Source organism: Theileria equi, chromosome 1 (assembly GCF_000342415.1).
Source record: "Theileria equi strain WA chromosome 1, complete sequence".
In the NCBI taxonomy this organism is placed as follows: domain Eukaryota; phylum Apicomplexa; class Aconoidasida; order Piroplasmida; family Theileriidae; genus Theileria; species Theileria equi.
The window spans coordinates 1,900,223-1,920,942 of NC_021366.1; the positions used below are offsets into that span (position 1 = coordinate 1,900,223).

The 20,720-nt window shown below is 39.7% G+C and overlaps 7 protein-coding genes across 7 annotated transcripts; 2 read left to right on the top strand and 5 right to left on the bottom strand.

Annotated features, from left to right (window-relative positions):
- Positions 1 to 161: 161 nt before the first annotated feature.
- On the bottom strand, positions 162 to 1,469 carry BEWA_026670 (hypothetical protein; the record flags this gene model as incomplete). Its single annotated transcript, XM_004829427.1, has 1 exon — positions 162 to 1,469. One exon carries the CDS (start codon positions 1,467 to 1,469, stop codon positions 162 to 164), a length of 1,308 nt encoding a protein of 435 aa, XP_004829484.1.
- A 1,947-nt stretch (positions 1,470 to 3,416) lies between these two features.
- BEWA_026680 (DNA-directed RNA polymerase I, putative) lies at positions 3,417 to 7,668 on the top strand. Its single transcript, XM_004829428.1, has 7 exons — positions 3,417 to 3,693; positions 3,828 to 3,924; positions 3,958 to 4,050; positions 7,036 to 7,154; positions 7,189 to 7,375; positions 7,409 to 7,513; positions 7,548 to 7,668. Exons 1-7 carry the CDS (start codon positions 3,460 to 3,462, stop codon positions 7,658 to 7,660), a joined length of 948 nt encoding a protein of 315 aa, XP_004829485.1. The 5' UTR covers positions 3,417 to 3,459; the 3' UTR covers positions 7,661 to 7,668.
- A 191-nt stretch (positions 7,669 to 7,859) lies between these two features.
- BEWA_026690 (hypothetical protein) lies at positions 7,860 to 8,207 on the bottom strand (the record flags this gene model as incomplete). The annotated part of the gene is made up of 1 exon (XM_004829429.1): positions 7,860 to 8,207. One exon carries the CDS (start codon positions 8,205 to 8,207, stop codon positions 7,860 to 7,862), a length of 348 nt encoding a protein of 115 aa, XP_004829486.1.
- A 736-nt stretch (positions 8,208 to 8,943) lies between these two features.
- Positions 8,944 to 10,569, bottom strand: BEWA_026700 (signal peptide-containing protein; the record flags this gene model as incomplete). The annotated part of the gene is made up of 1 exon (XM_004829430.1): positions 8,944 to 10,569. One exon carries the CDS (start codon positions 10,567 to 10,569, stop codon positions 8,944 to 8,946), a length of 1,626 nt encoding a protein of 541 aa, XP_004829487.1.
- A 756-nt stretch (positions 10,570 to 11,325) lies between these two features.
- On the bottom strand, positions 11,326 to 12,122 carry BEWA_026710 (signal peptide-containing protein; the record flags this gene model as incomplete). The annotated part of the gene is made up of 2 exons (XM_004829431.1): positions 11,326 to 11,701; positions 11,752 to 12,122. 2 exons carry the CDS (start codon positions 12,120 to 12,122, stop codon positions 11,326 to 11,328), a joined length of 747 nt encoding a protein of 248 aa, XP_004829488.1.
- A 675-nt stretch (positions 12,123 to 12,797) lies between these two features.
- Positions 12,798 to 14,927, top strand: BEWA_026720 (hypothetical protein; the record flags this gene model as incomplete). Its single annotated transcript, XM_004829432.1, has 1 exon — positions 12,798 to 14,927. The coding sequence occupies one exon, from the start codon at positions 12,798 to 12,800 to the stop codon at positions 14,925 to 14,927; it is 2,130 nt and encodes a 709-aa protein (XP_004829489.1).
- Positions 14,928 to 15,250: 323 nt separating this feature from the next.
- BEWA_026730 (hypothetical protein) lies at positions 15,251 to 20,545 on the bottom strand (the record flags this gene model as incomplete). Its single annotated transcript, XM_004829433.1, has 1 exon — positions 15,251 to 20,545. One exon carries the CDS (start codon positions 20,543 to 20,545, stop codon positions 15,251 to 15,253), a length of 5,295 nt encoding a protein of 1,764 aa, XP_004829490.1.
- Between the last annotated feature and the right edge of the window lie 175 nt (positions 20,546 to 20,720).

The following is a 20,720-nucleotide window of genomic DNA, read 5'->3' on the forward strand; positions in this document are numbered from 1 at the left end:
CTGCCACCAAATCATCTCCATTAATATTAGTCAGATTATAATCAACGATAGCCGCATTATCCGGAGAATTTTTAGTACGTAGATCTATCTCAAATCCCTCAAACTCCAAGGGAGTATGAGGATCTAAAACTACTTCTACTGGTTTATGTATTTTTTCATCATTAAAATACTTCAAAGGAATCACTTGGTCCAAAATCAACGGTAACTTTGTGATCCGGGGAACTCCTATCACATAAAACTACTTCAAAGTTCTCTGTCCAAGATTCATATGGAGTAACAGATCCTAGAGTTGTATCCATTGGAAAAACTGGATCTTCAGCCGATGTTTCATATAATTCCGGAATATCTAAAATCACATCTGTTTGCGTTACTATCTTGCCACCAGAAGATCTCTCATCGGGTATCGAAGATGGATAAATATCTCTATAGTCCAGAGGATAAGAATATCCTGGTATATCTAAAATTTCCTCAGGATCTTTAAATTTAAGATGAGGAAGATGAGCAATATCAAGGGTGAAATCTGGATTAATCACTGGAGTAGTCTCCAGATTGGAAGATTTCTCTGCTCTTTGAACGTGTTCTATTTTTGACAGGATATTTGGAAGATATTCCTTGAGAATTTCCAGTATCCTAGTGGAGTCATTTGGACTTGTCGGTTTATTATTAACTTGTATCCAAGCATTAGTATCTACCTTATCTCTTTGGTACCATTTACAGCCTGTGTATCCTTGCCACTTATTTTCCATGTTAAGAGGGTCTATGCAAATGAGAAGTGGCATCTCACATTTTTGGAGGTCAAAATATACATATACATAATTCACCTTCTTTGGAAATGGTAATCCCTTCTGTGATTTATTTTCATTTTCAAACCTAGTTATGGAACTACCCATGACTTTTACTGAATGTGCATATGGTAATGGTTTGTTAAATGAGACCTCGACAATTTCCTTGTCACAAGTAGGTAGTGAACATTTATACGGTCCTTCCTTCCCCTTGGAAATCTCCATAACATGGGCTCTGTTTTTCTTACAGTTTTCCCTGTCAAGTAAATTCTTGAGTGTATCATTTTTCAAGGTTCTAAAGGTGATGCCATACGCCCTTCTCCATGTCGTACTGTTAACATCACTAATGTAGTAGTTATCTGCATCTCCAAGTTGGATAACCAAAGGTACTTTATAATCATCATCACCTTGCCAAAAGTAAGCGTAGATATCACCATAGCTTTTCAAATCTACAAATCCATGAAATTCTGTTGCTCCCTGATAAAGACTGCAAGATTCACCCACAGTCTTCTGGTGCTTTATTGCCTTGTACCCAGGAAGGGTATCACGCCTTTCCTCCGAAATTGTTATAGTTCTATCCTTATAAGTATATGTGTAAACTCCCTTGTTATTGGTAACGGCTCTACCTCCCGTTCCCGGATGTATTCCTACATCTACACTTACGAGGACACCGTTAGAGTTTCCCATCCTCCGCAAATACCCTCAGAGAATACCCAGCGTATCAGTGAATGGAGCAGTGAAAATAAATCATGATAAACAATGTATAAAGCAAAAAATGGAATATAAATCATCTATAGTACGTGATATAATAAAACTGTCAAAGCGATGTTGTATTGTATAGATTCTGTGTTTTAAAGCTTAAAATATGGGTGTTGTTGTTAAATATAAACAATATGTAGTATACTGTACATGAATAAGTGTATGAAACGTTAAATGGTAAAAGAGAATAAACACCCAGGAAGAAGACAATTTGTAAATTTAAAACTGCATTTAATGTCCACTAGGACTTTTAAACTTCAAATGTATAATTTTGACAAAAATTTTCACTTAAAAATATAAAATGAACTGGGGAATCATAACCCCTCAAACAGCATCCCAAAGGAAGTACTTGCAGATACCGCCCATATCCGCGGAAATGTCAAACCTTCCCCCAATATTTACATTTTTTTTACAAGTTTTAAAGGTGCATATGCCGTTCTTTATGAAAACTTTGCGACCGTTTAAGAGTACGGAGGAGTGAGCGAACGTGGAAGGCCGTCAGGGGTGGGTCTTACAACGGCTCACCTGTAAGTTTTTAGAGTCTCACGGAGCGATTTCCCGTGCATGAATAGTCTCTTTATCCAATAGAAGCGTTTATGAGACGTCAAGACCGTCTAGATTCGGAAAGAGAGCGTGCGGATTCTTACCCCTACTGAGCCCTATAAGGGAGACGACCAGGTCCTTCTAGGCCCTTGCCATAAATAGAGCCCTTGAGGGTCAATGAATGACATCATTCTACTAAAAACATGTATCGAGTGCTGGGAATTTGTACAAGTGGATATATGGCAGAGAAACGAGAGCTGGTAACCTGGCGTTTGCATCTCCACAAGAGACTGAATGGCCTTTATAATCCACACACGAGTATAATGTGTTGAGGTATAGAGTTTAAAACGTTCCATTTCTGAGCCATTTTGTGTTTTTGGGAAAAAGTCTGGAGATTTCAGGAGAATTAATCGGCAGAATCAGGACCAGATTCGCGGCTGCCAGAGCCAAATTTGAGAATCCTGTTACAAACTTGCCATATGTTTGTAAAGTTTGGAATGTAAATTGCAAACTGGTGCGTTTGATCCGAGACTTCTGGCTCAAAAACCGTTGATACACGATACCCTATTCCAACCAGAGTTGCACAATCGTCAATGTCACATCATTCCGAGTTATTCACACACTTGTAAGCACCGTTTTATGCTTTAAATGTGGAATATGCATGACTAGAATGAGAGAGTTGCGCAAGTCATGCGCACGATGGTACCACCTGAGGTGTGTAGACAGAGTCCTCCGTAACTCCTTCCTGTTTCTACCAACAGTCATTCATCCTACTAATATGCATTATAGACATTCTCCAGAGGCCATCCATAGGCACTCATAGTCCATTATATCCTCCAGAGACTCCCTCAAGCAGCCTTAGCCTTCCCTTGGTCACCTAGATGTACCTATTACATGCACTAAAGATCCATCCATTCCTCATTCTAGGTACCCTTTGCCCACACGGGCCCCTTTCAGTCTTTACTCATCCATCCTCTGCCCAGGGATTCCCTAGAGTTGCCATAACGTACACAAGTCTTACACACGGGATTAAACTTCATTATACTACATTTGAGATCCAGTTACTACAACATATTTGCCAGTCTAAGAGCGCAGAATTTTCCTCGTCAGCCACTCTTCCAGGTACCTCTTCCTCTTTCATCCTTCCCATCCTTCTGGGTACCCCTGTCTTCTATGAGCTCCCAGAGGTTTCTGGTTGCCTATAGTCCACAAAAACCTCAATTCATCACGATAAACACACAAAATATATACCTGCGCGTTAGGGTCTCCACTCGCTTCGCCTTCCCTACCTTGTGGTCGGTGGACGCTGCCAGCCCTCTAGGTCCTTCTGCCAGTCTCTTTCAATCGCATCGCATATATTATAAGCTTGGAAAACATGCCAAATTTCGTCTATTTGGACGCTTCCGGCATTAAATACTCCTACGACAAGTTCACTGACCAGAATGCGCCATCAGTTTTGGAGGAAATCAAAAATGTCAAGATTCGGTTCATTAAAAACACAAAATTCCACTCGGTTGTTGAGTTTGAGGGCCTAAATGTCTCAATTGCCAACGCTCTTCGCAGAATTTTAATCGCAGAGATTCCGACGCTTGCCATCGAGACCGTCGAGGTAATTTTGCTCCTTTCTGTGCTCTGCTCTTCTTCTTACGACTCCAGAGAATGAGTTGGTGGTCCAGAGACCACGAGAAGAGACGGTCACAAGTTTATGGAACACGAGTCAATGCATTACTCATCATTCTACAGATTAGGCAAAACACTGGCGTCGTTCAGGATGAATTACTGGCGCATAGACTCGGTCTTGTGCCATTTAACGTCGACCCTGAAGACTTTTCATACAAGAGTTTGCCTATTGTCCATTCACAAGAATGTGCAGATCACGAAAGTTTGGGGGACAAGAATAGCCTGTGCTTCAAGCTCAGCGCAAAGTGCCTTCGGTCAGACTCTCAAGGGAGGAATACGCTTTCGTGTAAGTTTTAAATTGTCATACCGGCGTTGAAAGATGGAGGAATGATCGTAGGGAGGATAGGGAATCCATGCAGGAGTCTTTATACTCCAGTAGACTATCCATACTGTACTACTGAGGGCTGTATTGATACTTACTCATCTTGTTCTGTGGATAGTCTCTCTGACAGTGAGCTAGTTGTGAGGGAGGATGAATGTATGGATGGATGAGGACGTCGAATAAGGGAACTACCATAAAATGGTTTTAGGTATGTAAGCTAGGAGACTAGAAAGTAGGAGTATGAATGCCTACAGCTGGCATAGATATCAAGTACAAATGCCCACAGGATGATAAGATAGGAGGAAAGCCCAGAAGCTTACAAAGATCATGTAGACACAGCAGATTTACTGCATCTCTAACTGATGTATATGGTAGAACGCATCCACGTTACAGAGTATGTAAACACTATTCCGGAACCTTTGTAATTCAGAATTTAAATTACAATGGACAAGTTCTCACCGTTGCAGGTGGAGGATATAACCTTATTGGTGAACAGAAGAGGATAAAAGAGGTATCCACATACTACGTTGATGAATATGACAGTGATAATGAGTATATAAAGAAGCCGCTTCTACTCAGGATAAAATATGAAACTGGTAACTATTGTTGGTATTCCAATGCAGATGCAGATGATGACGACGAACAAGATGAAGAAGGGGAGGAGGAGAAACTACCTGCAAATACTAGATGGAAGTTAATCCCAAGTGAAGAGTCAGCATCTTACGGTGAAAATGATCCAACCGGGAATCTTAAAGAGAAGCTAAATGATCTCACCTGTAAACTCCATAGGATTCATTATATTAATATTTTAGTGAATGAGCAATCTTATCCTTACTACCCTTGTAAACTTTGTGGAAACTACAGCGTCACAGTTGTTTCTGATACAAAAACTGTTCTTGGATATACCAGATACGAACACAGATACACTACCAATCCAAACTCTGTTAGGTATAACGATACTATTGTTGAATGGAAAAGCGGTAAAGTTAATGATGACGAACTCCTCGAGCTCGGTCTCAACCAAATTGATAGTCTCTCTGTTTACTACTGGGACCAAGATAAGAGTCATAGGAAACCCCTACTCATGGAAGTAACTCTTGGAGGAATTGTTGGAGATATGAAAGTTCCTGTTGTTAATGATGGAAACGATGCCAATGACCAATGGACTATGATCCTTGATGAATATGACCTACCAAAAATCCTTTCTGGAGATGAACTTCCGCTAAAACTTAAAGAGCTCACCTGTACACTTTTCAAACCAGCAGATACAAATGGCTACTGTATAAAGGAAGAGTGTAAGAGTAAGCTAGAACGTCACTGCCAAGATGAAAATGAAGAGAGGAAAGCGAGAGAACAGCAACAACTGAATCATGTTCTTCCTGGAGCTGCACCTGTAAAATCCTCTCCAACTAGCACTAAATGCAGCGAAGTTGAAGCTGTAGCTAAAATTGAAGGTGAAAAGAATGAAAAGGTTACTCAAGAAACCCCTTCTGTTCCCATTGGTCCTTCTGAACCAAATGGAGTTCAACGTGAGGAAGTCCCAGCTGCTGATCTATCTGACCAGGTTCCTGATACAGAGTCTGAAACAAAGATTCTCCTACAAGGCACTCCTGTGGCTCAAATGGCTGAAGATGCTATTGATGGTGAAAGACTAAAAGAACATCTTTCTGTTCAAGGATCTGTTTCTTATCTACCTACAGTATATCTCGATCCACCTTCTCCTCATACTGGTGTTGATGGAACTATTGATACCGCTACCATAGTTGGAGACTCTTCGGATATACCAATCACCTTTGATAGTTCTCCAGTAGATCTGGTTTATGATTCTCATTTGGTTGTAAGTGGTTATAACCCACATAATATAGATGGGACTGAACAAAACTTGCATTCTGTTGAGGAGCACGGTGATACTAATGGTGATCAAAACTCTGTTACTACTGCTGGAGAAACTACTACTGATACCTCTAGATCTATTTGTGGAGCTGGACCTGGTGAGTGGACCAAACTTGAATCTACCCCTGTTAGTTCTCTATTTACTTGCGGTCCTGATGGTAAGCCTATTGCTGGTATTTTATCTGCTCCTCCACCTCAACCAGGTGCTCCTGCTAGGCCTCCTGAAGAACAAGTTGCTCCTTCCGTTCTAGAATCTGCTGATGCTAGAAGAGGAGACTCCGGTCTTAATAAAGATGCTAGTTCACTTGTGGGTGGATCTGATGAATCTCCTGAGGGAACTGCCCCTATTATTGATCCTGATCCAGAAACTGGACCTCAAGATACTGAAGGTGGAGAGCTCCCTAAAAAGAATGAACATAATCCTCTACCTGCTGATAATAGACAACATGCTATTGTCTCATCTACGGAACAAGCTGAAACTACTTATAAAGGTGGAGATACAACTGAAGTTCAAGAAACTTCTAATTCTTCTACTTCTGATTCTACTTCTACTGAACATGCTTCTACTACTCCTCAACCTGAAGGACAACTAGAGGAAGCTACTTTCAGAGAATCTAAAGTAGAACCTACTCTTCCCAAACCTGATGAACCTACTAAACAAGAAGCTGTTTCTGCTGCTCAAGAATGCCTTCCAGGTTATGGAGATTTTGAAGACTCTCCCGGTTGGCAAGTAATCTCTGGCATAGCCTCTTCTGTTCTAGGTACTTCTGCCTTGGCTTGTTTTGCAGGATGGAAACTTTATAATCGCTATAAAGGAGATCCCTGGGTTAGACAGATTTAATGGGTGTCTATGGAGATACTATTCTCTTGTTCCATCCACATTTATTAGCAATTTGTATTTTCTAGGGATCACCACTTTAAATAAATGACAATGTTAATATTCTAGACAAGGCTTCAACGGACGATCTCATTCCTACTGTTATTCTAAACTTCCTCTTGCTACACTACATACGTACTTTGTACATAAGCATACGCCCAATTAACACCAACATACAGTATACGCAAAAGACTTGGTATGGCATCCCTTCAACGAGGCTCAAAAGTTAAAATTCCAGGACGACCCTCCTAGACCGATTCACGGTGATATACTCTTGACAAAATTGGCTGGTGGTCAGGTTAGTCTGAATGTTACAAATTAAAACCTTTTAGGAGCTGGATTTGACTGCATACCTTGAGAAGGGTATCGGTAAGACACATTCAAAGTGGTCCCCTGTGAGCACGGCGGTATACCGATTTAAACCAGAAATAACATTTTCTGAGGAGTTTCCTCTGAGCAAGAGTGATAAGGAGGAATTGTGTGAATTGTGTCCAATGGACGTTTTTTCAATGAAGAAGGGTATGTTGTTTGATATTGTGCACTTGTCTTTAGGTGACATTTGTATTGAAGACACCTTGAGCTGTACCTCTTGCAGAGCATGTGTGGAGAGATTCCCAAAGAGCGTAATCGTGAAAAAGCTGAATAACCACATCATTTGTGAGTCTCCATAGTTTATATACAATCTTCCTAGTCTCTATAGAGTCTACCGGGGCCGTACCGAGTGCTACACTCCTGCTGAGGGCCATTGAAGTACTCAAGAACAAATCAATTAGACTCATGAATAGGATTAGCGAGTTGGGATAACGCAGATAGAATAGTTTAAATAATGTAGTTTTAGATTTCATGCAGAGGAATTTGTAAATTTGACGTACGAATTGAGCATGCAGATTTATAAAGTGGGCGAGTGCCAATATTCTTGGCACAAGTATAAATTCGAGTAGACGTGAAAACTTGTGATTATCGGAGCATTATACCGCGGGTGTTTTACTGGTGTGAGTTTGGTTTATTTCCTCAGGTTATAAACTCTGCTTTCAAACATTCTATGATCTATCCATTCCCACTGTCTTCCCCTTTTCTCGAAGCGGGAAAAGGAAAAGCTTTGGGCTCTTTTGATGAGTAACATCAAGAGTGCATACTTGTCCTTGATGTAAAGCTCACATAGGGTACATAACTGGTCCTTGTCCATTTTGCAAACCTCTAAATCCCCGTCTACGATCTTCTCAATAGCGTTGCCAGATGTGGAAGAATACAAGCGAGTTTCGATATCGCCCTGTTCGTGCGTTACTATTTTACAACTATCAGTCTCCTTGACAGAGGAAATGTCCAGAGAGAATTTGGTCATGGCATGCATTTGCCCTGGTACGTTAAAATTGTCATTACTCTATCCTGGCGTTCCCAATCATTTTGCCTACAGCAATGGCTAGCCCTGCTGATGTAGCTTCAGATGACCGGATATATCAATGGAATGGCATGCTCAAAAGATCTTTAGTGTTTCCCTAGACCAAATATGCTAGAGACCTTGTAGAAGAAGGACTATCCTGCCAAAACAGGGTTATGGAAACTGCTGAGAGAGTAGTGAATAAAGTGCAGACTGAAAATATCTCGGTGGTATAGTAATGGGACGGTTAAAAGATGCTACGCAGACTAGACTGCTCGTCTACATTGTAGTTTATAAAAAAGAGGTCTAGAAGGGAGTTATGGGAAGACCTTGTAGTGATGAAAAGGATGAGGTATAGGTACTCCTTGGACTCTCGAGGAGTGAGAGGCTGGTCACTTGTCTCTCTGCAGATAATACTATAGACACAAAGAAGACGGTAACAATCTACAGATCCCCCGAGTAAAATTTTGCATCCAGTCTATCCAATGATTAAAGGACAAAGTGGAAAATCTCTTTGTGTCCATGTAGTAGATACATATAGGACGGTTTAATTTGGATGTTGTAAAATAGACCATTAATTAAACATGCATACCTCTTTGGAATTTGAACAAGATATTGAATTATGGAACTGTGTTAGTGATTTGCCTATTTATACAGAGGATGAATGAGTGTCCATAGAATGGACTTTCTATCGTACAATTAAAACACTTTACTGCGATACACCTGGTTGATTAGTCTCTCCATCCCTGAGATCCTGCTGTTTCTTGTCATACTCTTCCTTAGTCATTGGAATCCAACAACTACCACTCTTTTCAAAATGTCTACCAAAACTATTTCCAGTATCTTTGAGATAAATGAGAAGCAATGAGTATCCATCCCTGGATGATAATTTTGCGGAGGAAAAGGTTTCCCTTTCAGAGACACTCCAAATGCCGGTTTCTCCATCAATAATGGAAGTGATATTAGAATCTCCTTTTGGGTCGTAGATAGTATGCTCTACTCCCTTGTCATTCTTTGTACTAATCTTCACTTTAGACTCATCTGGACTGGAAATATCGAGAATATTGTCGGGGTTATACCTCTCCTTTAGAGCCTCAAGCTTCTTGTTATGATCATTCTCTTTATCATTCTTCCATTTCTTACCATTATAGTACCTGTATACTGTTGAGTCCTTTGTCTTTATAACAGTAAGTGATGGAATAACACCATCAAAATATATGAGAGCCTCCACCAAGTTTGATGTTGTACCAAACGTCTTACTACCGGACCATATCTTTTGCCCATAATACTTTAGCTCCTTGACAGTAGCACCATCCTTTACGATAAGTTTAAGAACCTTAACATTGTCTTCAACAGAGGTTGAGAGACTAAAGGGTGTCCCATCTACATTGGTGAGGAAAGGACTTAAATGTTCAGGTTTAGGAGATGCTATAGAGGGTTGAGGTTGGCTCCTAAGATTCTTATTGTTCTCAACCTTCCCTTCCTCAGCTCCATCACTATCTAATTCATTATTCTCACAAATCTCTTCTACATTGTCATCATATACGACTCTATAAGCTAATGAATATACATCATCCGTATCTAAAACAGAGAGTGTATCATCATTTTGGTCTGTAGGCTCATTCGCATTCTTCTCTCCTTGAGTTTCAGCATCCTCTTCAGATGTTCCTCCTACAGTAGCTTCTGGTAAAGCCTCAAGTTCTCCTAGCTCTTCTACATTAACTTCAGGCGCTTCCTCAACTATAGCATCTGGTAGATTCTCAGGTTCTTCTGCAGGAGCTTCTAGTAAATCTTTATCATCTTGAGGTTCCACATCCTCAGCGACAAGCTTGGGATTCTCTACATGAGCTTCTGAACCTGAGAATCCTTGCAATGGACATCCGAGGCTAGCAAAGTCTAGAGTAGGTAAGGATTCCTGTGGAGAGACTGGCTCCTCTAACTCCGGAAGACCTTTAACTCTTACAGTTACCAGCTTCCATTCTCCACCTACATTCTCATAATGCAATGTCTTGGATGGAAGACCCTTAACCCATACATGGAGAACAGCTCTTGTTCTATCACCGACATTCGAGAATAGTACATCGCATCTTTCTTCTCCTTCAGCTTCCCAGAGAGTGACTCCACCATCTACTACCTTGCTGAAGAATTGTCCCTTGGGAAAGAATGAGCTATAGACTACTCCATCCACAGTACTTTCATAGTCTCTAGCCAATGAAGGATCGGGAGAAGAGAGGTCAAATGAGACATCTACAACCCCTTTACGGAGACCATTTTGTTCTCCACCGTAGCACAATCTTACCAGATATAGTGTCCAGAGCAGTGCTAGAATCCTCATCCCGCATTCCACCTCTCAGCCGCTGCGAGGGTGTTCAGTACGGATGGTGAATAAACGCCATAAGGCGATGAATGCTGACCAAGAATTAATGTGAACAGAGGGAACAGATGCAAGTTTATATTCTGACCCACAAGACAATAGACTACAAAGAGCGCTTTTTACACTAACACATCTCCATCTCTGGCACTACAAACTCAGCGCCTATTCAGAACACGGAAGAAGATGGGGATGTTGTCGGCCTCGAAGGAAGAGAATCGTCTCTTCACTGCTACAATTTATGTTTAGTATATATATTCTTTGAGATGAAATTGTGGCAATAGTTTAAGATTTCTCGGTTCCATAGAAATGTGTACAGTGGAGAGTATGAAGAGATACTGAGAGGACCCATTCCTGGAAGCTTGATGGGAGATAGAGAATTGAAGAGTTTAGCAAGAGAATGGTAAGCTAAATTAGAGTGTCTCTGGATGCCTGGAGTACGTGGATTGCGTACACCTGGAGACACTACCGTCTCTCACCCCTCAGGGGTGTCTCTAGTTCATTCTTCCGAGTAGTACAAGATTATTCTTTCTCATTACCACAAGGAGACCACATTCTTCTTCCTTGCCAACTTCATTCCTCCTCTCTTCTCATCACTGCAGGGTTTTCTTCCGGTTCTCAATAGCCAATTTTAGGGTTTTTAGGAAATGTAAATGTCCATGTATAGCTCATGTATCAACTCATTTGGGTTCGTGGCAACCACTCAGTTTTAATGGAAGCTCATTCAAGACTACTTACAACAACGGTAGGTAGAACAGAGTCTTCTTTTGTGTAGGACTGTACAAACGTGCATACCTCTCCTGGTCCTGCCTTCCATAGCTCCTTATCACCATAAACTACGGATGTAACTTTAACACCCTTCTTTGGATAGTACTCCTTAACAGTCACTCCGTTGTCTTCATTTGTCTCTACATTTATCTTTGAGACATCTATATTAGGAAGATCTAGAGTACCAGAATCTGGAGAGAATAGAGACGCAACAGGAACTGCAGAATGTTGAGCTGGAGTACTTATGAGATCCTCCACAAATTCCTCGCCGATAGGATGCAATGGATTGGCTTCTTGGGGACCGTCTTCAGCTTCTTCCACCCTGTTGCTAAACACTTTCTGCCAATCTTCCATTCGTTACCATTCTTCTCAAAGTACTCCAAGTCTATTCCGGAGCTGCTATCAATTTCCAGACAGAGAATTGCTACGCCGTCCTTAGCATAGCACCAAGCTAGTAGAGACCTTTGGTCAGTTTCAGCATTCCATAGCTGAGCTTCTCCATCCACAACAGAGGATACGAGAACACCATCCTTTGGAGAATACCCCTTGAAGGATACTCCGGATTCAGTTTCTGTATGCACAAGTATCTTGGACTCGTCTGGACTTGCAAGGTCCAGAATAACGGGAATGCTGACATCCTGAGGAATTTCTGTAAAGGCTCTCTTTAATGCTCCTTTAGCGCCATCATCACCTCCACAGTGGCAGAGCCCTGCCAAACACACTGTCCACAGCAGAACCAGAATTCTCATTGCTATAGTCTAGAGATATTTGAAGGACGTCCAAATATAAACTACAGTCTTGGTATAGACAAAGAGTAGCTATAGGCGGCTGAAGCAATAAACAAAAATGTGCATGCAGTCGTATTACCTTACAACTAAAATACAAGAGCAAACTAGCGCTTTTTCAGGGGGAATTTTTAGGACAGGGTAGTCCTCCCAATTACCATATTCCCACCATTCAGAGTGTTCTCTGTATTCAAAGGTACTTTTGGTAAACAAGTCAAGGAAGAACTACTCATTATCCTCTCTATGGAGCCTTCATTTTAGTAATCAAGTCCTCAAAGTTCCTCCCGTAGTAGTCCCATGGTCACTGACGCCAGTCTTAGGAGTAGTATCTCATTCTTCACCCTTACTTGAACATGCATAAGTCTCTGTAGAGGATGGTAGTCTCTTTACAACATCTAGTTAGACTACCCATTGTTTAGACCTATAGTCTTTGTCACGCCTATTGCGTATTGTTTGTAGACTCTTCTTTACATAGTTACCATCATCCCTAGTATGCATTCATTCATCCATACTGCCCATTCTGCTCACACCAGTTGAGACATTAACGAGTTACTACGGAGATGTGGATATTAGTAAGACACTCAGAAATGTTGGAGGGACTGTTAGGAAATACTACTGAATAAAGATGGAGGATTATAGATGAGTAATGAGACAGATACTGATTCTGAAAGGAAATTAGTTGATATAGACATCAGTCAGGCAGATAACAGCGGAAACTACACGGATGATCGTCAGAATATCATAAATTTTACCAAGGTTGATGATAGACCTACTAAAAGTTACAAGAGATACACTCACACCCCTGCAACAAAATCACATTATATTGATGGAATATATTACGGTAGAGTAAAACAGGGTAGTATACAAGTAGATGATGGGGGTCGCTACGAAAAAAAAGTAACCGTATACTATCTAGAGTATGATGAGAGTAATGCACTTCCCCTGATAGTGGGACTTGAAAAGACCAGTGGGCATGACAAGTATATTTACTATACAAGAATCAATCTTTCAACTTCCAGCAGATGGAAAGAAGAAGATCATACCAGTATCACTGAAGAATACAAACTCTCTTCAATACTCCCAGGAATTGGTGAAAAGGTAAAGGGCCTCGTAGTACTAAATCTCAGTCAAACTAGGGACACTTACCATGCTAATGGAGATCCTAACAAAGCTCCAGATATAAATGCAGATGTTAAGATACAAGTCACCGGACCCTTTCCAGAAACCACCAATAAACTTTATGAAAAGTTCAAGCATGCTCCTACCGGAGGAATATCTTCAATGAGACTCCTTTCCACAAAGAAGGGTGGCACTAGTATAGCATTTGAAGATCCTAGGATATATATCACACCATACAATGAAGCTTATATCTACTTCTGGACTGGGGATAATAGTCACAGAAATCCCCTTTTACTTGAGCTTAAGTCAACGTCAAATACCCCCTCATACTATACACTTAAGTCTGATGGGATAGGGGTAGATACCAAATGGAAGACAGAATCTGGTATACAAGATAATAATCTCAAGAAGGAACTTGATAAACTAAACTGCAAGTGGAATGATGCCCATATCGTAAAAATCGCAGAGAAGCCTAGTTCCAGTCCTAGTTACTACGACTGTCCTGGTTGTGGTTCTAAGCCGGTTACAGTAACCAATAATGAAACCAACGATTATTCCTACTATGCTCATCACATTCTTGGCGGTTATTTTCGCATATTCAAGGATAAGGAAACGGAACAAACAGGAATAACACTTACTGGTATAACATCTACTAGTACAACACTTACTGGAACAAGATCTACTGTGTACGTTTACTGGTATCCAAAAGGATCAGAAGGAATCCCACTCTTAATTTATCTCCAAGAGCCATTAAACAAGTGGTTTGAAAGGGAATCACTAGGATCTAATAGGTGGACGCCAGTCTCTAGTAACCTACCCAGTGATTACAAGGATGACCAAAAAATACTAGGGCATCTAAAGGCTATATTACCGACTGTTAGTATAAATATTGGACATGCAGATGGTCTTGAGGCAAGTGAAAGTTCTACCACATATCCTGATCCTTCTGGAGATGGTAGGGGTAAAGCGATTAAAGCTACCAGAAAGGATATAGAGGAACCTGAGAAAAGTACAAAGTACGTTAGTATTTCTCATTGCGTAGATAATAAATCTTATTTTATGGTTAAACAGGTTACAGATAGTAGTAATTCCCCTCTCCCTAACATACCACCAAACCAAGTTGTTAAAAGAATAATAGCATATTATTATGGTACTGATTTCAAACCTGAGAAGCTTCTAACGGTTGGATTTGAGAAAAGAGGTACTGATAGTAATAACTATGAATATTATAGTAGGGGAAGTAGAGACTCTAGTTGGACACTGGATGCAGGGCAGAATACTGAACTAGACGGTAACAGACTTACCGCTCAACTCAAGGAGTTAAAAGAGAAGCTTGAGGGTAAACAAGAGAGAGAAACTCAAGAGAATGGTGGAGGATCAGGCCCTACTGCTGGTAGTAGACCTGAAGAACATGGTGCTGCTACTGGTGGAGATCATGGACCTGAAACTAAAACTCAAAATGGAGCGTATAACTCTGTTATTAACGGTATACAGGAAATCGTTCAGAAAGCAACAGACTTCTTTAAATCACAAAATGGTATAATTACTGCAGGCGCAGTTGGTGGAGGAATAGGAACAGGTATTCTTGGTTTTGGTACATGGAAACTATGGCCTAAAATAATGTCATGTCTAATCACTAAGGCACTATAATTTTCCTACCCTTGGTAGGTAGTAGAGACCCTCCCTCTCTAGACTATTCTCTTGTTGTTATACTGGAATTATGGGATCCACATGGCCTTTTAGAGTCTTTAACCTTAACTCTTGGTATACAGTATTACTTGTTTTGTTATAAAGGTACATGCTTTGAGAGTACCTTCATCACTTGCTTATTACACTGGAGAAAATACAGACAATGACTCAACAAGAACAGAAACAACTAACATGAAACAACAAACCAACAAATTAAGACCAACTACTCAGTATCCAAGCTAGTATCTAGAGCATCTCCATACTGGAGAGTCCATAGACACCCATTAAATCTGTCTAACCCAAGGATCTCCTTTAGAACGTTTAAACATCCACCAACCAAGTCCAGTAAGACCACCGGCTCCGGCGAGAGTACCAGAGGACGTTCCCAAGATTGATCCTAAAGTCATACCAGTAGCAACGGCACCTGCTTCAGCAACAATAGCTTTAGCTTCAGAAGTAGGTTCAGTAGTTCCATCAGGAGTACTTTCAGATGTGTTATCAGATTCAGGAGAATCTCCATAATCCTTTTTACCGGCAGACTCTTGAGATCCAGGAGGTATATTATCCGCAGAACTTGTTGTTTGAGCTTTATCAGGTGGATTAGATGGACTAGCACCACTTAGTCCAAGTAAAGATTTAGAAGCAGAATTACATATTCCCAAGTTTTCACATCCAACAATCTTTAGTGCGCCCACAAGATAATTCCACTGTTTGCAGTTGAGGTTAGTATCCGGTGTTTTGTTAGAGAGCCCATTATATACCACTATCCAAACATCACTATTATAACCTTGTCTTCTGTACCAGCCTGTAGCTCCAGGTTTTGAAGAGTCATTTCCATCTTTGACGTAAATAAGCACTGGGGTATCCTTGCCTTGACAGTAGAATGCATATATCTTTACTGAATTGTTGGTAGGTAAGTCTAGCCCGGTAATACTTATTTTCCTTCTATTAAGACCAACAGTATAGTATATACCAGCAAGTTTATAATCACTACCAGTAATGGAATGCTTGTAGGCCGTAATGGAACTTGTGCTCTTATGATCCGACACCTTACAAGAAACCTCATTCTCAGTAACGGATACTCTACTATGCCCAGTACTGCAACAGTATGAGTCTCCATCATTATATTTATCACGAGTTAAATTTATGGTAACGTTTCCGTGTTGTTTGCACAATACTTCATCAAGTTTCTCTGAGAGTTGTACAGTAGGTTTAGTATTGCCTTTATCTCCAGAATAAAAGTTCTTTGACTTATCATCTCCAACCTCTATCCATCCAGTTCCATCTCTATTTGTGTTCTCATAAAAGGTAGATGTTTCTCCACCTGGTTTTAGAAACTCAAGCATTAAAGGTATATCTCTAACACCTGGGTATGAATAAAATCTTATTTGAGAAGTTGGGCCATGTTTGGTGAGATTAATATTAGTAAAATGGTTCTTATATGTAACCTTGGAAATCTTTGTTTCCTCACTAGGACCAGTTATTGAATATTGGTATACTTCATAGTTACTACCTGGAGGAGGATCAGGTGATCTTGTAGGTTCTATCCTCCTATATTCCTTTAGGTAGTTAGAATTTTTGGCAATATAACCTGACAGAGAACTAGTTACGTTGAAGACAACAGTATTATTATAACAGTTCTGATCATTTTCTCCACCAAGGCCCTCCCCAGTTCTACCTTTACCAAAACCGTCAGGAATAGATAAGCCAGGTGATCCCTGAGGTGAAGGTTGAGGATTCTCATTACATTCTTTATATATTGAACAGTCTAGTTCCTTCACAAACTGTTTAAAGTCCTTGTCAGTACAATTTCTGATATTCTCTGGATCCTTGGATATACCCGAGACTTTTACCCAGTTTTCATCTCCGTTGTTACCATCGCTTCCTTTCTTGTACCAGCCTTTAGCCGTATGTTGTTTATCAGAATCTACGTATATGATAACAGGTTTGTCTTTACAATAAAAAGTGCATACCGCTGTTACGTTGGGAAGAGGAAATCCTTGTCCACTTAGTTTTATACGTCTTCTATTCTTGGGAGCATGATAACCATTTTCGTAGTACTTAATGCCTGCAAGCTTCAAACTATCACCAGAAATAGAGTGCTTGTAGTAAGGAATGGAACCTGCTGGAACTTTCTCCTCTCTAACGGTAATCCTCCTTTCGGTTTCGTTATTACCATGGTAATCGCAACGGCAACAATATGGATCCTGCCTACCCATGGATATAGTCCAGCTAAGATTCATGGTTACAGCATTATTATGTTTACAATTGAGGTCATCCAGTAGCTGCTCAAGGGACTCACCTTGGAATGGATTCTTTTCTTCGGAAGAGTTTCTGGTATGTTCGACCCAATTGTTATCTCCAAAGTTTTTAATATGTCTGTATTCTCCATTTTCTATTTTAACTTCTATAAAAAGGGGATTCAACATTCCACTGTGTTTCCAGTACCATACTGATAGATACTCAATCTTATTGTCCGAAATCTGTAATTGAGAAGTATCTATGGTTTTGTTATCATACTCCACTTTATTAACTTTAAACGATTTTTCACCATTCTTGGTATGTTTGAACTTCCAGAAACCAGAGCTAGGAGGGTCATCAGACATTTCTATCTTAACCACTTGTCCATCATCAAGAATATATACTTCACTATCACCGTTAGTAGGTCTTTTTCTTATATCAATAATGATTCCAGATCTAGGATCTTTTAGGGCTGCAAATATAGGAATATTAGACGTATGTTCATCTTCTATCTTGTAAACTTCACCTTCAAACTCTTCTTCCTCTACATTTGCCACAACATTACCAAAATCTTTATCCACATAATGACCTAAAGTGAATGTTTTTTCTATAATTCCCACTGTAGCATCATTTTTTTGGTCGATAAAAAGTGGAAGTACGGGTGATTTACACATATCTGTGATAGGGACTAACCCTTCTATAATCTTAATAGCATCCAGGATATCACTTGATTTAACACTTCCAGTAACATTTTCCCATTTATTTTCATCTTTTCTCTTAAGCCAGTTGACTTCTGCACTCTGTTCCATGCGGATAATAAAGGGTAAATGTGGATTGCATTCTGGAAAGTAGACAGTTACCTTAGTTACACCATTCATATTCAGCTCGATATTACCTGTGTCTTGTTTATCACCACCGTTATATATCGAAGATAGTATGAAAGTATCATGGCCATTAATTGCAGAAGTGTGTTCGTACACGATGTAGTTGGGAATAATGTAGTTTGCTTTTTTAGCAATTATTCTTTTACTAGTACATTTATCATGACAATAATATATGTCCTTCTTTGAAATATCAATTTTAACAGCGTGACTAATCCTGCAACTTACTGTATCTAACTTGTTAATAAATTGTTGAGTTGGATCTGATTTTTTTGTTCCTGAATAGAAAGCTTCTGACTCTCTTTCATTTATAGGTTTCCAGACGGTACCTGAAATAGATACTCTCTCAAACCAAACTGATTTATCTCCACCACTAGGTTTAAATTCAACCATAAGAGGTTCAGATGGCTTTCTACTCCAATAATACATTTTGACTTGAGAAATAGTATTTGCTGGAGGCTCAATGTTAGTATCATCCTTGTGAAAGATTACCCTGGAAATTCTTGCATTCTTTTTACGAATAAGAAATGACTCTAGAAAATAATCTGCATTTTCGTTGATATATTTAAAAGTAGAATTAGATATTATTTGTCTACTAGTATTATTTAAACAATTGGAATTCCCTGTCGTAATAGATAATGGATCTTTAATGTCAAAGGGTATAGCCTCATTATACTTACAGTTTTGATCATCAAGTGCGTCTATTTCTGACTTTGTAGTTATATAGCTGTACAGCCACTTATTACCACCTTTTCCGTAGTATTTAGGTTGTAGTTCACCTTTCTTTGTAACACCGACTAGTATAGGGTTAGTAGGATTCCCCTCCCAAAAGTAAACAAAAATGTTTTGCACATCATACATCTTTGGCATAGATCCTAGCCATGAGTTGTCTTTCAATTCTCTCTTTATATCAAAGGGAATTTTAGTGGCAGTGTGAGTATTCTTAAAAAATCTATATCTTGGATCTCTCCCCGTCTTTGTAACAATAATAGATATATTCCCATCTTTGTATTCTTTACTATGTCCTTCATATGGTGTTTCTGCGATGTCTAGTTGAATACCAGACCCATGACCTTGCACAAACTGAGGACATCCATTTATGTTCAAGGGACCTTTAGTTCTTTCAAAAATCTGGATAATATCGTTTGTAGCTTGATCGAGAGGTTTATTTTTCAAGTTTGTATCCTCCTCCCATGTGTCTCCATCAGTTCTTTTATACCAATTATTACTACCTCCCGCTTTTACGTACACTAGAAAGGGATTAGAGATGTCACAAGGAGAGATATAGTAGATAAGTTTCTCAACTTCTCTTAGAGGAAGGACATCCAGTGGGAATTCCTGATCCTTATAATTACGAATAAACTTAGATATTATGAACGGCTCTTTTCTGGAGTCACCACTTGGAGTGTATTCGTAAGAAGAAATAAGAGATGTTCCCAAGATCCTGGTAAACACACTATCAATTCTATTTTTATGTTGAGTAGTGTTAGAACCATGGCATTTAGTAACTCCAAACTTTATCTCAACCACTTTATTAATATAACAATTCAGGAAATTAAGTTTTTCCTGAAGCTTATCACCATACCTAGAGAGTGAGGTAGATTCTTGTCGACCCAATTGTCTCCACTTCTCGTTTTTTTCACCTATTTCTCTAATATTCTCAAACCAGAATGGAATGTCACCATTATTTGATCCTATTTCTATTAACAGAGGGTTATCGCGATCATTGTCACCATCCCAGTAATAGGCTGATATGTTCTTAATGTTTACATCATTAATTGGAATGGGAAGAAAGTATGTTTTTCCATTGTCTTTCCGTTTATACGTTATTTTCTTGCCATTGTGGGTAAGAATAGACTTTTCTGTTATTTGGCTATGCCTATATCTAGTATATTCGGATACACCTGGTATATGGTTTTCTTGCACCACGCTTCCACTCACCCGTTCCTGACAAATAGGGCACTGATAGTCATAAGTTCCAGTATACTGTATATCTATCTGGTGATATCCATATAACCTACATCCAACTTCAGTCAGTTTCTTTTTTAGTTCAGAACTTGAATCATAGTTATTGTCCTTAGGATAATCATCGATGTTAGCAATTTCCCTCCATTTCTTATTAACATGATGTCCGGCATTCTCATACCAATGCTGGTCATTGCCTTCTTTAACTCTTATGATAAGGGGCCTGCTAATGGTACTTCCTGGTTCATATTGGTTGTGATAATATGTTGTTACAGAATCTAGCTGGGCGAATGGGATTCCACTCGTGGTCTCAAGTTTGATATTGTTCCAGTATAGCACAAGCTTCTTACTACTAGAATTATGGGCACAACATCCATACTTATCCAAATGAGTAATATTCTCCTCTCTTGTGGCTGTTACACCTGAATCCTGGTTTACATAGCATTTGCATGTTTTGTTACATTTCTTGGAAATATCTATTAGTGTAACCATCAATCTCTTTGTTTTTAAAATCCTTTCAAAACTCTGAGATCCATGAGAGTCTCAATGCGACCAAAGGGAGCACATTCTCCTACCTATTCCTCATCCATACATTCATCCTCCCTCACAACTAGCTCACCGTCAGAAAGACTATCCACAGAACAAGATGATGAACAACTATCAACAC

What these genes read in the sequence shown, in the direction of transcription:
- BEWA_026680 (XM_004829428.1), top strand. Translation starts at nt 3,460, where the DNA reads ATGCCAAATTTCGTCTATTTGGACGCTTCCGGCATTAAATACTCCTAC. An exon ending in TTGCCATCGAGACCGTCGAG is followed by an intron (nt 3,694 to 3,827) that starts GTAATTTTGCTC and finishes ATCATTCTACAG; the next exon opens with ATTAGGCAAAACACTGGCGT. An exon ending in CGTTTTTTCAATGAAGAAGG is followed by an intron (nt 7,376 to 7,408) that starts GTATGTTGTTTG and finishes ACTTGTCTTTAG; the next exon opens with GTGACATTTGTATTGAAGAC.